The sequence below is a fragment of the Vigna radiata genome, chromosome 5, assembly GCF_000741045.1.
Source record: "Vigna radiata var. radiata cultivar VC1973A chromosome 5, Vradiata_ver6, whole genome shotgun sequence".
NCBI lineage: Eukaryota > Viridiplantae > Streptophyta > Magnoliopsida > Fabales > Fabaceae > Vigna > Vigna radiata.
The window spans coordinates 13356098-13372151 of record NC_028355.1 but is presented as its reverse complement, the minus strand read 5'-3'; the positions used below and the strand labels follow the sequence as shown (position 1 = coordinate 13372151).

General features: G+C 29.9%; 2 protein-coding genes across 11 annotated transcripts in view; one reads left to right on the top strand and one right to left on the bottom strand.

Moving 5' to 3' along the window:
* The window catches only part of LOC106762142 (pentatricopeptide repeat-containing protein At5g46680), a 12419-nt gene extending 7956 nt beyond the window's left edge, over positions 1-4463 (top strand). For 6 of the 10 annotated variants that reach the window (XM_022780641.1, XM_022780640.1, XM_014645879.2 and 3 more), the window contains 3 exons: positions 373-1737; positions 1818-2208; positions 2286-2893. The gene's annotated coding sequence lies outside the window, so the exon portion shown is untranslated. Of the gene's footprint in view, positions 1-372; positions 1738-1817; positions 2209-2285; positions 2894-4243 lie in introns of those variants that run through there. The other 4 variants (XM_022780632.1, XM_022780633.1, XM_022780635.1 and 1 more) reach the window with 4 other exon arrangements.
* An 8738-nt stretch (positions 4464-13201) lies between these two features.
* Positions 13202-15892, bottom strand: LOC106761287 (aspartic proteinase Asp1). The gene is made up of 8 exons (XM_014644823.2): positions 15561-15892; positions 14978-15095; positions 14648-14868; positions 14305-14538; positions 14085-14223; positions 13786-13980; positions 13616-13688; positions 13202-13513 (listed from the first exon to the last, which is right to left on the bottom strand). The coding sequence occupies exons 1-8, from the start codon at positions 15734-15736 to the stop codon at positions 13419-13421; spliced, it is 1251 nt and encodes a 416-aa protein (XP_014500309.1). The 5' UTR covers positions 15737-15892; the 3' UTR covers positions 13202-13418.
* Between the last annotated feature and the right edge of the window lie 162 nt (positions 15893-16054).

Here is a 16054-nt window from a genome sequence, read left to right as displayed (position 1 = left end):
ATAATAAAAATGTTGATTAAAGAGATGAAAGGTTACGTGATATATTTGTTTATTTTTATTATAATATATTTTTATTAATATTATATAAAATATGTCTTGATTTTATAATGAAAATTGTAATCATAATTGTATGCTTTTATTATTATGTATTTTATTATATAAATAAAGTTTTGATTTTATAATAAAAATTACTTTGTATATTACAATGTTTTTTTTATTATTTTAATATGTAAAAAAATATTTAATATTAAATGAGTTTTTTTTATTGATTTTTTAAGGTTTAGAGCATCATGTTTAGAAATACATCAAATTCAACGGAAATTAATGCACTAACTTCTTCATGCACTAAGAGTAAAAGTAAAAATGTTCCAGGAAATCGATCTGATATTGGATGGAAACATGGGTTTGATATTAACGGTAATGAAAGAAAAGTGAAGAGTAACTATTGTTCAAAGATTGTGAGTGGAGGTATATTTAGATTTAAACACCATCTTGCTGGAACAAGGGAGGATTCTGAGCCTTGTGCTTCTGTTTCGGATGAAATAAAAAAATTGATGATAAAAATAGTTGCAGAAGCTAAGAATGCATCATCAAAGAAAAGAAAGATAAATATCGGTGAAGACGAGGAAGAAAATGAAAGTCTTGAAGAAGGACACAAGGTATTTGGTTTTAAAGGAAAACAAAAAGTTGCTACTACTAACAAAGGGGGAGTCCAAGCAACTATAAATCAAATGATGAAAAAAGGATACAAAGAAGAAGTTGATGCTCAAGTGACTGAATTCTTTTACACCAGTGCCATTCCTTTTAATGTAATTAAAAATCCAGAATTTGCAAAGATGTGTGAAATGATTGGTAAGTATGGAGTTGGATACAAACCACCATCTTATCATGACATTAGAGAAAAGTTGTTGAAACAAGCTGTGAATAAAACAAATGAAATGCTTGAGGATTATAAGGAGGAGTGGAAGAGAACTGGATGTACAATTATGTCTGATGGTTGGACAGATAGAAAACGACGTTCTATTTGCAACTTCTCGGTGAATAGTCCTAAAGGGACGGTTTTTCTTTATTCACTTGACACTTCAGACATATCAAAAACAGCTGATAAAGTTTTCAAAATGTTAGATGATGTTGTTGAGTTTGTTGGAGAAGAAAATGTTGTTCAACTTGTTATTGATAATGCTGCAAATTTCAAGGCAGCTGGAGAATTGTTGATGCAAAAGAGGAAAAGATTGTATTGGACTCCATGCGCAGCACATTGCATTGATTTGATATTTGAAGATTTTGAAAAAAAAATTAAAGGTCCATGAATTGACAAAGAAAGGAAGAAAGATTACCACTTACATTTACGGAAGATCGATGTTGATTTCCTTGTTGAAAAAGTTCACTAAAGGTAGAGACTTGATAAGACCGAGTGTGACTAGATTTGCCACAGCTTATTTAACTCTTGCTTGTCTTCATGAATTGAAGGCATCATTGTTGACCATGTTTAGCTCTGAAGAGTGGAAGACAAGCAAGTTTGGAACTTCACAAGAGGGCAGAGAAGTAGAATATATGGCCTTAGATAGCCGGTTCGGGAAGAATGTCTCCACATGCCTGAAAACCGCTGCCCCTCTTATGGTGGTCTTAAGATTAGTAGACTCAGATGTAAAACCCGCAAGCAATGGGTTTCATTTATGAAGAGATGGATTGTGCAAAAGAGAAGATTAAGTCTAACTTTAACAATATTAAAAAGAGGTAAATTTTCAAACTTTTACTTATTCAATGTTTAATTACTTATGTGTGAAATTATTTTTGATATAGCATAATTGATGCAGTTATGAAGAGGTTTGGAGAATAATTGATGCTCGATGGGATAATCAACTTCATAGGCCTTTACATGCAGCTGATTTTCTGAACCCCCATTTCCACTATGAACCTAACTTTAGATCTGATGATGGTGGAGAGGTGAAAGAAGAATTGTATTTTTGCATGAGAAGATTGATACTAGATATGGCAAAAAGAAGAAAAATTAATTTACAAATTGTTGAATTCCATAATGCTAGAGGACTTTTTGGAATGGAAGATGCAAAGGAGTGTAGGAAAGAGTTAAATCCTGGGGAATGGTGGGACATGTTTGGTGATGGAACTTCGGAGTTGAAGAGATTTGCTATTCGAATTCTAAGCTTGACTTGTAGATGTGAGCGTAATTGGAGCTCATTTGAAATGGTAATTTAAATTATTTTTAATTTATAAATTCCTTTATTATGTTATATCTTCACTAAAAATATTATATTTCATTTTAGGTTCATACAAAGAGAAGGAATTGTTTGCATAAAAAAAAGATGAATGATTTAGTTTATGTGATGTATAACTCCAAGCTGAAAAGTAGACAAATTCGAAAAACTATAGCTCTTCCATTTGATGACATTGGATCAGATGATGAATGGATAGCTGAAGAGGTAGATGATGTTGTTGAGATTGATCAAGTTGAAGGTGAAAATGATGGTGAAAATGTTCACTTAGATGGACCAACAACAGATCCTGTTCTAGATGCTCTTGATCTTGATAACATAATATTTGGGAACAATGAGGATGCACAACATTCATCAGAGGAAGAGTTAGATGAGGATGATGATGGAGATGATGATGTCATTATTAGAGGATTAGAGGATTAGGCATACAGAATTTGACATTTCAATTTATGTTTTACATTATATTTTTAGGAACAATATTTCTATGAACTTATGCATTTCAATTTATATTTTTGTGATCTTATTTGAATTAGGATGTTATTTATATTTTTTTTCATGCAAAGTAAACTCTTACGAGTTTACTAGACTCTCACGAGTTTACGTAAACTCTCGAGTTTGACAACCTTGTTTCTAAGTATAACAAGATTTAATTTCTATTATCAGATGGATTTTACATTGCTAGAAATCATAGAAACTCTCACACTAGAGACTTCTGGAATTGATCCTTTACCTCATTGTATCGCGACATTGTCAACTGAGAATAGGAAAGGTCAGTCATATGTGTGGGGACATTTTACTAAACAAAAGTCTTATTCTGAGAAGAAGGCTAAATAGAATTGTTGTGGTGATTTGATTAAATATTTGGTTGGAACAAGTGAGATGAGGAATCATTTGATGAGATGCAAAGAAAATCCTAATAGAGAAGCATTTAGAAGGCAAAAAATTTCATTGTCAACTACAGAAGTTAGTGTTGACCCTTCACCAATTATTCTAAATTTGATCGAAATGCATCTCGAATGAAGTTGGTGAAAATGTTTGTGAAGTCCGAGTTTCCTTTTCAATTTGTGGAAAGTGAGGATTTTCGTGACTTTGTATGATCCTTGCAACCACAATTTGAAGTTTCATCCCGTACTATGTTGAGGCGTGAAATCTTGGAACTCTATGGAGAGGAAAAAACAAAGTTCGAATTTTTTCAATCAAAGGAGTACGAGAGGGTTTGCTTAACTACAAACCTGTGTACTTCAATCCAAAACTTAAACTACATGTGTTTAACCGTTTACTTTATTGATAATGATTGGAAACTTCACAAGAAAAGTTTGAATTTTTCTCAAACAACGGACATTCAGGGAAGCTTATTGTTAAACATTTTGAGGTTTGTTTGAATAATTGAGAGTTGAAGCGAGTCCTTAATATCATTATGGATAATGTTATACCAAATGATGTTGGGGTCGAGTATCTCAAAAGAAGAATGTTATCGTGGTGTTGAGTGAGAAAGAATTTCTTATAAAGATATGATATGTCCTGAGGTTGAAACCAAGTGGAATTCAACTTATTTAATGTTTAGAGGCAAGTTTGAAGTTCAAAGATACTTTTGGTTTTGCTAGATATGCAAGATAAAAAATTTGGCCTTGAAATGATCAAGTTAATGATGGTGTGCCGTTAGAAGAGGATTGAGAATATGCTACCTGTTCACTTTGAAAATCATTACTGTATTGGTTAAAACAGCAAGGTTTGTTTGTGCAAAGTTTAGCTTCTCAAATGAACTTCATAAGAAGGAAAGGTAAAGTTTGTTGTTAATCGATTCTGTTCTAAATTGCATAAAAATAAAATACATTGACATGACCCATGATGCTCTGCTAAGGATATTCTCACTGTGAACTGTGACTACTCCTGTTATCTCTGCATCCCACTTTGGTTTCCTATTTATTTTCTTATTCCATATTGGAGTTTTTTCTGTTTTACAAATGTGTGTCTTCTCTTGTTACAAGTAAATGGAAATGAACTTGCAGATTTGCATAGTGTGAAATGATAAAGGCTAAACTTCTTCTGGAATTCATTGAAGAAGAATTTTAACTTCTTTTCTTAGACTTTTATCATCAATATGATTGAAAGTAAAATTTGACTCTTTGTTCATTTATGGTTTCCAGTGTATGGTGATTACTGTTAGAACTTTTTTTTTATTATGAGTTCATCTTGAATCCTATAACTTCATGTTGCAACAACTCTTTGGGTTTTCATTCTATTCAAGCATTAATATGATCTATTATGATTTTGTAAGATACAAGAACAATGACAAATGTATTGCATTGATATTGATTAAGTAATTAGTATAAAATAGAATGAGTGAAAATCCACAAGGCAAGATAAAAATGGTGATACTGATTAAGTAATTAGTATAAAATAGAATGAGTGAAAATCCACAAGCCAAGATAAAAGTGGTGGATGTCAAATTACAGAATATAACAACAAACTTACATCAATCATTATAAATCCGAAGGCTTCAAAAGATCACACAATTTTAACAATCACGAATAAAAATATTATCATTTATTATTATTATTATTATTATTATTATTATTATATATATATATATATATATATATATATATATATATATATTATCAATTAATTAATCTTTTTTTATTTCATTTTTTTATTTCTAAACTGTAAGGCTTTACCTAAGGAGCTTTCAACTTAAAATATATGTTTGGAAATGCAATGTAGGAACGAATAATTTATAAAATTTAGTTAGGCTAAAATCTTTATTATTATGCCATAATTTTTATCATTGTGACAGAAACAAATAATTTGATTAAAAGAAAATTTTTTCTTTGTTGTTATAATAACTATAAATAGGAAGAATTTGGTCCAAGCTTTTCAGTTTAATTTAAAATTAGTGTAATTTAATTTGAAATTACTAAAATTGATAATTTAGTATAATTCAATTTAATATTAATATAATTCAAATCAAAATTAGTATAGCTAACATCCATTTAAATACAATTTATTAAAATAAAATAATTCAGTTTAATTTTAATGAATTATTTTTAGGGTTAAATATGTTTTTAGTCCTTATATTTTGGGTCATTTTGGTTTTAGTTCCTCTTTCAAAGTAATGTACAATTTAGTCCTTCAACTTTAGAAAATTCTGATTTTAGTTCTTTTTACCAAATTGTTTTAACTTAAAGTTAAAACAATTTGGTAAAAAGAACTAAAACCAGAGTTTTCTAAAATTGAAGGACTAACTTGTACCTTACTTTGAAAGAGGGACTAAAAAAATGACCCCAAAGTATAAGGACTAAAAATATATTTAACCCTTATTTTTAATTTAATTTGTCTAAACTATTTTTTAATTTAATTTAAACAAATTAATTTTTAGTTCAAATTTAAACAAATTAACTTCAATTCAATTTGTTCACCCGTAGGCATAATATGAGTATATGATGTAAATGTTTACTCCTCTCCATCTCTCATTCTCTTTAATGAAAGGAATAGAAGAATTTGTCTACTATCTGACATGCTGCCCTCTTCCAGAAACATGGTAATGTCTGCTTCAGGATTTTAGACGGCTTGGAATAGGATAGGATTGGAGGTGAGAAATATTAAATTCAAATAAAATATTAAATATAAGGAAATCTTGTTTTTTATTTCTGACTTTAGTTTGATTGTGATGCATTTTCTTTTGCTCTTAAGATTTTTTTTTTTTTTTTTTTTTGAGATGGAGCTTTTTTTCAACTCATACAAATGTTTATTTCTGTTTGCTCTGCATGACATTGCATGACACTCAGATAGGAGAATGAATACACACAAAATAATGTCTAAGGATATTCATAAAATGGTAAACTCTAATATATATTGTAAAAATTGGTCGGAAAAACAAAATTATTAAACAAATGAATATAAAATACTATTAATTTGAATGAATTGAATTTTTAAATTCTAATACAATCCAATGTATAACTAAAACTTTTCATACATAAATTTATTTATGAAATTAAAGTGTAATGTATTTTTATATATAAATATAAATATTTTTAAGATACAACACTAGTTTGTAAGTTTTTTCCACTAATTTAAAATCTAAGAATTGCCATTTTCTTACAATTTGTCAAATAAATTGTGAATGAAAACAAGTATTTTTTATAAAAAAATTTAAAATACTTTTTTTTTATAAAGTATGTTGTTTGGATAAGAAATAATAAAAGAGATTCAAATTTTATAATTTTACGAGAATAAATAGAATGGTTGAAATTAAAGAATTTTAAAATTTAATTAAAATGTAATAATAATTTGAAAATCTTTTTATACATATATTCTTTTTTTTCTTGAATTGTTTTTATAGTTCAATTTTAGTTAGCATATCATGATATATGATTTATAACATCCATTTAATAGTGTAAAATTATAAAATAAAAGTTATATATAAGTGATAATCAACAAGTAAATAAGACAAACATATAACTACTATATTATATTAATCCATAAAACATGTACTAAATATAAAAAGTTATATATACACATTAACACAATTTTTTTTTTAAAGATTATACACAACATAACATGTCACTAGTACGAAAAATCACGTACAACGTGGAATATTTTGAGTTTTTAACGGCGAATTCGCGAACGACGTCATATCATGAAATGTTAAATTGACGTCGAATTAAAATTCGACGTTAAATTAACATCGAATTTTGTCAATATACGACGTTAACTTAACGTTGATTTTTTCAACATTCGACGTTAATCAATTTTTTTAATTAATTGTGATATTTTTTAATAAGATCTGAAAAACAGAAAAACAACAAATTTCAGTTTTTGGTATTTTATAAAGCATGAACTTTGATCAACAACAAACACCAATAACCAACAAGAAACAAGTTCAATCAAACAACAACAAACAAGCTCAACCAAACAACAACGACAAACAAGTTCAACTAAACGACAACCATAAACAAGTTAAAAAAAAATAACAAACAAGTTCTTCAAAACGAAAATGAAAACTAACCTTCAAAAGATGGGTTCATCGGAATAAAGTGTCGTCACCCGTGAGAGAGAAAGCAGAATGCGTCTATGAAGTACAAGAACACGAAAATAATCGGTCAAAACAAACGAAAATCATACATAAAGTAGTTAATTGACATGCATTTGTATCAAATGAAAGAATGATTACATGTGATGGTCATCAAACTTCGTTCGAGAAAAGTTTAAGAAGAGAAGAGGGTCTCACGCGACAAGATAAATTGAATGAATTTTCAATCTCCCGCTCAAATTTTTTATTGAATTGACTAACCTTTTAGCGTCTAATGTTGGGACATTCGACGATTTATATCCTTTTACGTCGAATTACAATTATAAACTACCACCAGTCATTTTTAACGTTGACTATTTAGTGATTCGACATTGAACGTGTGACGTTATACGTTATTTTTGTATTAGTGTGTCCTAACTATGCTGCTACATCTCCTTCATTTTGGATTAGATTAACTAGAACATCTTTATCTCCTCACAGTGATCATTGCAAATAAGAAAAACAAATAGAAAAATAAACAAATAAGAAAGGGTAAACTAATGTAGAAAAAAAGTAACCATACAACATTTATAGATATATTAACACAAATAACATTTATATCAACAAATCCTAAAGCATGCAATTGTTCATGCTAGACTTGACTATACATGTATTGATATCAGACTCTACAAGTTATGCACTTGTAATGGTGGAACAACTCGTTCATCTAAGCTATCATACACAAGGTCTGTCCATCAATCATCTTTGGCTAAGGTAAAACTTTTAGACTACGACCTTTTGCTACTCTCACCAGATAGCCCACTCTTCTCTACTTGAGATTGAATGATTATTAGAGTGTAAGGAAAACTTCCAATATGAAATCCATATATCAATACACACATTACTTTAACAACCACCAATCTTCCTTGGATTAGTACCAGTCATTCACAGATCATATTAGAAACCCACCATTATTTTAACATTCACATAATCACACACATTAAACACATCCTAAGAGATATATGAAAATTTAGTTAAAATTATGATATTTTCGCTCAGTCACCAAATTTGCTTGTTCAACGAGTAGTGTCTAACAACACACTTGTTCATTCACCAGATCTGCTTGCTTAACGAGTAGTGTCTAACAACACACTCACCCAACGACCAGATGGCTCTCTCAATGAGAATATCACTGAAACTTACAAACTTAAATTTTTTTAAAAGTTGTCCAACAAGTATATTCTCATCCACAACTGTCAAGTCAGTGTACTCTTTGAGTTTGGGCTCGCCCAACGAGATTATTCTCTCATAGGGACTACCAAGTCAATAGCTCTTTGGCTTTGACTTCACCTAACGAGTATATGCTCGCTTAGCGAGTTTGCATAATGCTGCAGAATAGAATTTTATAGATTTATGTCATTTCAGTCTTGCAAAATTAGTCTAATACTAACCATAAATGTCAAAACAACCAACAATTAGATTATACATAATTCAATGACTCGATTAACCTCAAAGACAATCTTAGCCATACAACATATCAAAATTTTAGCATGTAATCACCAAAGACGATTCAAAACCTGTAACTCATTCAACAGACCGTATTTCATCAAAGAACTCAATTGCACAAATCAATTATCATACAACCATACAATCAAGTATTATAAGTTGTTCATTTTTTAAAATTAATGCAATTAGCTTCCTTACCTAATAGATGATCAAACAACTTGATAAACCTAAGAATACCTCCAAATGCATAGGAGGCTCTATCTACCTATGAACAACAATACGATCGTGACACGTCATCAAGACACTCTTAGAGAAGATTCAGACACCACATGCATACGAAAACAATCCACATACACAAAAGATTGTCACAAACTAAGAAAAGAAAAAAAAAAGAAAGCTAACTTACTCTTTTGCGTAGACTAAACGAATAAAATTAAGTTTCGCCTCAATGATTACTTTGTCGATTTCCAATCTTCAAATAGATGAATAAATGGTTAGAAAGTTTAAAAAAAGATAAAAATCTTTAAAAAGAAAAGAAGTTTAGATAGATGAAACGATATAAAATAATAAAACTTATTTATAAAACTCTATTATATTTTAAAATTTTATTATTAAAATAATTGAGTCTTGTTCTATAAACATTATCAATTCTAAAACATTATTTATTATATTCTTACATTATTGATATTGCGCTTTTGTTAACTTGATTGAAGTTTGTGTGAGATAATCTTAATGTTGTTTATTGTTAAATATTTGCAAAGGTTTCTCTATATTACAATTGACTGTACTTCTTTTATATTAAAATTGATTATATTTATTTTTCATATGATAATAACTAAGTTTTTATTAGTAATCTAGATAAAGTTATTAGTATGTATTTTTAATTTGTTAATTTTAATTAATTTTAGTTGATTTTTTAACCATTATAAACTTAGTTATGTTTTAGAGAATGAAAATTGGGATTATTTCTCACTTTTTTTACTTTTAATAAAAGTTATATTTATATTTGTATTGTTGAGATTATTATTATTATTATTAGTAGTAGTATAAACTACTATTTTTTATTGCTTGATTTTGTCAATTTTTTAATTAATGTCGTTAATATAATTTTTTAGTGAATGTGTATTATATTTCTTCTGTTCATATTTTTTTATTATTCTTTAATTGTATTTTTTCATTAATGACACTTTGTTATTTTTTACTTTTTTATTAATAGATTGTTTGATTTTTTTTTAAATATTGATGGGGAAAACTTTCGGTAATATTGACTAGGATTTTTTTTATGTTATTTAGGGAAAATTTTCTATCTAAATTGATGGAAAAGTTATACAAGGGTTTATTATGTTTTTCTTCATAAACTATAACATGATTTTAGTTTTAGTTACTTTTCTAAAATTTGATCCTAGGTCTCTATACTTAAAAATATATGGATTCAATCCTTTAATTTTTAATATCAGTTGATTTTTATATGTAACAAAGTCACTCTTTCTTTATTGGACATGTGTCTAGTTTTTAATTACATTTGTGAATCGAGGAATAGAAGATAAGTTTAGAATTTAAAGAATTGAAACTTTCGTTCTACCGCTTTACAAGAGAGAGACATATGATCCTTGTTATGGACCAAAAATTAGCCCAATTAATCGGCAACAACTCTGGCCCAAAACAAATTCTCTATAAACACTCTCTCCATATATAGAACATGTGTAGGCATGCCAAAGAAATTAAAAAGAAAAAGGGAAAAACATGTTAGCCGTGCAATACTGTCAAACCAAAACATTGTCACGAGATGTAGCAAATGACATTAATATGGACATAACATTAGAAGAAGCTGTATGGAGAGTATTTTAGATTAATTGAAGGGATTTAAACCTTAGTATTTCAAAATTTAGTCATCTTAAACATCACAAAAACTCATCCAACCCACATATAATTCAGACAATACTCACTTCTTAATTGTCATGTCATAATTGATTCATATTAAATATTTACATGTATATAAAACATACGATTTTTAATAAAGGTTCATGCAATGCATTTATGAAAGCTTAATGGTGTGGTTAAAGCTGATGTAACAATTTTTCCTACCATTTATTGGTAAGGCTCATTAGAGCGGTTCACAAGAACCCGTGCTTTGTCTGATATATTTTTAATTGAATGACCTAGCAATAGGGATGAACAAAATAAATTGTATTAAATTAAATTATTAAAAAGTATTGTAAATTAAAAAATAGTTTGTCTCTGAACTGTATTTAATTGAAATTCAGAAGAATTGAACCGAACTATTTTTTATACTATCAAACTATTTTTATTTAGTTCCACAAATTATATTGAATTTTTTCAAAACCTTGAAAAAAAGAGAAAAATTAACACCTAATGGTCAAATTCAGTTGACTTGACTGAATTTGGCCGAATTTTCGCTAAGGCTGGTTGGGTCAAATTCAGTTGAATTTTGGTCAGGCCGATTCAGTCAAATTCTTTCGATTTTGGTTGACTTGGTTAAATTTTGGTTGGAGCAAACTCAAATGAATTCGATCAGGACGGACTCGACATAATAAAACCAAATTTTGGTCTTGGCCGATTGAGTCTAACTTGACTAAATTTTGTTTATGGCAAACTCGACTGAATTCAGTTAGGATCGACTCGTCCAAATTTGAACAAATTCTAGTCGTAGCCTACCTGGTCGAATTCAGGCAAATTCTAGTTAGGGTCGACTTGGTCAATTTCGACTAAATTCAACCAAATTTTGATTGCGGCTGAATTCAACTAAATTTTGATTGTGGCTCGATCTGACCCGTTTTAACCTTCAGCTTAGTCTGATTTATCTAAACCTTCAGTCAGGGTTGATTTGTCACGACCTTGACTCAGTCGACAATTTTCAACTTTTAACCTACATGTCTTTGTACTATTATGCATCTCATCAACAAAACGGTTATAAGTTAATGAACTGTTGGAACTTTAAAGATTTAATTTTTTAAAATGTATTATAAAATGGTTCAGTTCAATTTTCACAATAAATATTTAATATTTTTAGTATAATATGATGTATTTATTTCACTTAGTGTAATTTGATTAATTTTGTTCATTCTTACCTAGTAATTAGTGAAATAATAACCATAACTCATGTCCGATCTCTTCAACCTCAACGTACGCACGTTGGTTTAGTTTTCTAATCAAAACGTATAAAAAAATTCATTTTCCATGATAATTCATCAAAGAATTATATGAAAGGGAAAATATTATTAATTTTATTTGAATTAAAAATACAAAATCTCAAAAATATATGAACCGGTCCAAAATAAGATGAAAGGTAAACTTGAAATAGGAAACAGGAATAAACGTCCATGTCGCAAACCTCTTTTCAATGTGCTTATAAGTTTCAAATTCTCATACTCTAAAACTTTAAAACTTTAAGAGTGTAGAGCATATTGACGTAGAAGAGAACATTTTCTATAACCCAAAAAGACAAATGATATGTGAAATTTATAGAACTCTCTCTAGAAAAGGTGATACCAAAATTTTCATACAACTATGTTGATAATGGTTTAAAGAATGGACCACATATGCGTTAATTATTCCCATGGATAAAATTTACTTTAAAAAACATCTTTATGATATAATGACATTAATATGTGTATATTTTGTTTAAATTAAGGTGGTAAACACGTTGACTTTCTACCCACCTTTGAGAAAAGAAAAAAAAAAATCTACCTTGTGAAGTAAATATGAAAACGGGAATGAAGTTCAAATGTCACTATATATTGACAAATTTATAAATTCTCTTTCGTTTTCAACTTTGCAAATTTCAAATAAGTGACTACTTTTCAAAGGTTATTATCATTAATTGGTAATCAATCATTAGTTAGTAATTACACATAGCAGCTTTCAATTATTTATAATCAAAGCCAACCACCGCGACCGAAAGAAAAACCACAATATTAAGTAGTTTTTATTTTTATTTTTCACCTTATTTTTATCTCTTTTTCTCTCGTATAACGAAATTATAGTTTATAAGGCATAGAAATAAACTTGATGATAATGTTTAAAACAATTCATTTGTCAATTTTAAAAATTTGAGTGAGAAAATGAAGATTTTAAGATTTCAAAGTACAATAAAATCGATGTAGTGACTACATTTTTTAAAACCTAATTTACTAAAAATAACAAATTCGTATTCAAATTTTATAAAAATATTATATAAAAACATGTGATATGTTTATTTCACAGATAAGGTTTAACTCGGCGTAGTATATTAGATTGAAAATTCCATTCCATCAGATTAATATATTTTCCATTTTGATTTGTTTAATTTTGCTTTTCGACTCTTTTTTTACAGTTTATGTTAGATTCGACCACTGTATTTCTTATACATACTTTTGGATGCATACATTTTGTAAATGCATATTGTATCTTATAGCAAACAGAATTCTAGTTTGGACAAGAAAAATTATAGTAACATGTTAAAAATGAAAATATTTATAGATTATGTTGTGCCATATGTATGGGATTGTATATGCTATCCCAACCATTTTGCATTCTAACATTCCTTGCTTTACAATTCATTAACAATCTATTACATCATAAGTTGCAGTGCACCTGTTTGCTAATATTTCGTAATGAGAAAGTCCTGTTGACAGTCTCAGCTAAAGAAAAAATCACAAGAGACTGATTCATGACTTGGAAGGTCCACCGCACTTGGCAGAGGCCCATCCAATCTGCCGTTTCTCGTTATCATAAATCACAATCTTATCTTGTAAAAATATATCTGTTAAGAGCAAGAGAAAAGGTATTACAATCAATCTAAAAAGAGAAAGAAAAATAAGATTTTTCTTATACTTCATATTTTTATGGTATTTCATAAGCAAACCTCCAATTATGTTGATATTTCCCAGTCCTATTTCAGTGCCGTCTAGAATCCCCAAGCAGACATTGCCATGTTTCTAGAAAAGAGTAGCATGTTAGACTCATGATTTCTTTTGTTGCTTTCATTTAGGAGAAAGAGAAATGTAAGTCATGATAGTCTTAAAAGGTGCTCACGGTGACAATTAGATAAGCTTCTGGTGGTACTTGCAGCAGCGAATTCTTTGATTTTGTGAAGCTGAGTACCAGTGGCTTAAAATTTCCAGTGACATCATGTAAAGATTTGAAGGCCTTTGGACCCTTCCAACAAATTGGGAGAGATGAATCAGCAGTTGCTCTAATCAACGGCTTCCCCTTTATATCATTAGTTATCTGAATCACAGATTAAGGATTACTAATTGAATAGCAGGTGATGACTATTAATTTAGCTGATAAGCAGGGCAATACAATAAGGCTCTTTTGGGGCCATATCTCACCAGATCAACAAGAGCTTTATGAGCTCTGGAATTGAAGTATGTGTAGGAGCTCCCACTATCGAAGATAAGTTCTAGACCTTTAACAGAAGTAGGTTTTCCATCGAAAAGCAGGTCTGCCGGACCTGTTTTATAGTGTTGTCTGAAACAAAAAGACTGTGTGTAAGTTCTCATGACTAGTAGGATCTCACAAGAAAACAGATAAATGTAGTTTAACACTTACACTGAAGAACTTTGCAATATGGGTGTCCAAACAACTCCAGATTGGGGAATGAATTGATCTCCAAAGAATAAAAATCCTCCTCCTCTTCCACTTAAGCAGTGGCCTATAACATTACGAATTAGGCCAAGAGAATGAAGCTGGGATACAATGCTTGTTTTGCCATTTCCAAGGCCAAGAACACCTGCTGTGGTAGGTGGGGGATTTTGACCAGGATGCGTTTGATCATATCCACACCTATTGAATAAAACAATTCTCAAGGCTTACAAATATCTCAGCGTTATGAATGAACAATTTCAAATTAGTTAGCCAGAAACTGCGAAATTGATTGAAAGAAAAGACTCACCCGAAGCCCAGAATAGGGCGTGCTAAAGATCCATTTGTAAATTTAACTGGAATATAATCTCGGACTAACACACCCAGAGATGACCCATGGTCTGCATAATCAACCTCATAGTCACATTGCTCATTTGCTACAGCACAGGGAGGTGCTGACTGGACTCCAGTACACAAGGGATCCACACATTTCACAACGTTGCCGCGAGGTTTGTAAAGTCGGTTCTTAGGCTGAAAAATCAGCAATTAAGGAAATGAATATCATCCTTCATTGCAATATGTCTGGTTAGTAATTAGTATAAAAGTACTTGAGAACGTTCTCAACTCAAGTGAAACTTACTATAGTGCACCCTCTACATGGTGCATCACACTGAAGCCAAGTGAGATCACTTCCTGTGTCAATGTCAAGATCATAAAGCTTAGGGGGATTGCCAATGGCAAGGTTCACCGTGTAATACCTGCATACAAAGAATTCATTCATTCACTCTTACAAAACCAAGAATCATCTTGTCTTTACTTTTTGCCATTGCTAAAAACAATTATCAGAAGAAAAAAATTACACAAAGGGGTCTGTCAAACTACTCCTCTGTGTAGGATCACTCGATGAAAATCGGATTCATTAGATATAAACACAGATGGTTCTGAAACTTCCTAAGAAATTACAAGAATTAGTCAGAGTCAATTGGTTGGGCGGAGCATTCAAAGATATAATAAAGGTTAAGAATTAGTGTACATGAGAAAAAGCGACGAAACAACTACAAGTTGAAAACTATCCAAAAAAATCCAAACCCAGAAAAGAAAACCTTGAAAATATTGGAGAATAAGAAATAATGAGAGTTGGTATATGACTTTTAGAAGAAGTTTGTTGAACAAGTCAGAGGATGCAAAATGTAATTACTATAGAGTAAGATAACAGAACATACCCAATTGGATAAACATTTCCTTTAATCTGAAAAGCGAAAGAGGAAGCAAGGGAATGAACAGAAGTTGAGGGTGTTGGCTTCTTGGAGTTGAGAATCTGATCGGTGTCTGAGAAGGAGGTTGAGAAAATGGAAGAAAGGAGCAAAAAGAGTAAAATTCCCCTGCTTTTCACAGCCATGTTCAAAGGACTGAAAACTCGAAATCAGAATTGAGAATTTGATGAGAAGATGAAGATGAAATTGAAGCAGAGAGAGAGAGAGAAATAACTCTCCTCTAATGTTAGTACTAAACCGCGTGTGCGGGCTCATGTGCAGAGAGAGACTAAGGAGAGAAAACACGCACAACGGAATCTCTAGTTTACGTCATTACTATGACTTTTAAGTTGTTTCAAAGTATTTTGTCTATGTTTGAAATAAAATAACTATTAAACTTTTGAGCCTTATAAAAATTTCGAGTAATTATATAAAAAAAATAAAAGGATAATGATATTAAGACA

Coding starts and splice junctions, on each gene's coding strand:
- LOC106761287 (XM_014644823.2), bottom strand. CDS start 15,736: ATGGCTGTGAAAAGCAGGGGAATTTTACTCTTTTTGCTCCTTTCTTCC. Junction 15,096..15,560: donor GGAAATGTTTATCCAATTGG/GTATGTTCTGTT, acceptor CTTTGTATGCAG/GTATTACACGGTGAACCTTG. Junction 13,514..13,615: donor AAATATCAACATAATTGGAG/GTTTGCTTATGA, acceptor TGCTCTTAACAG/ATATATTTTTACAAGATAAG.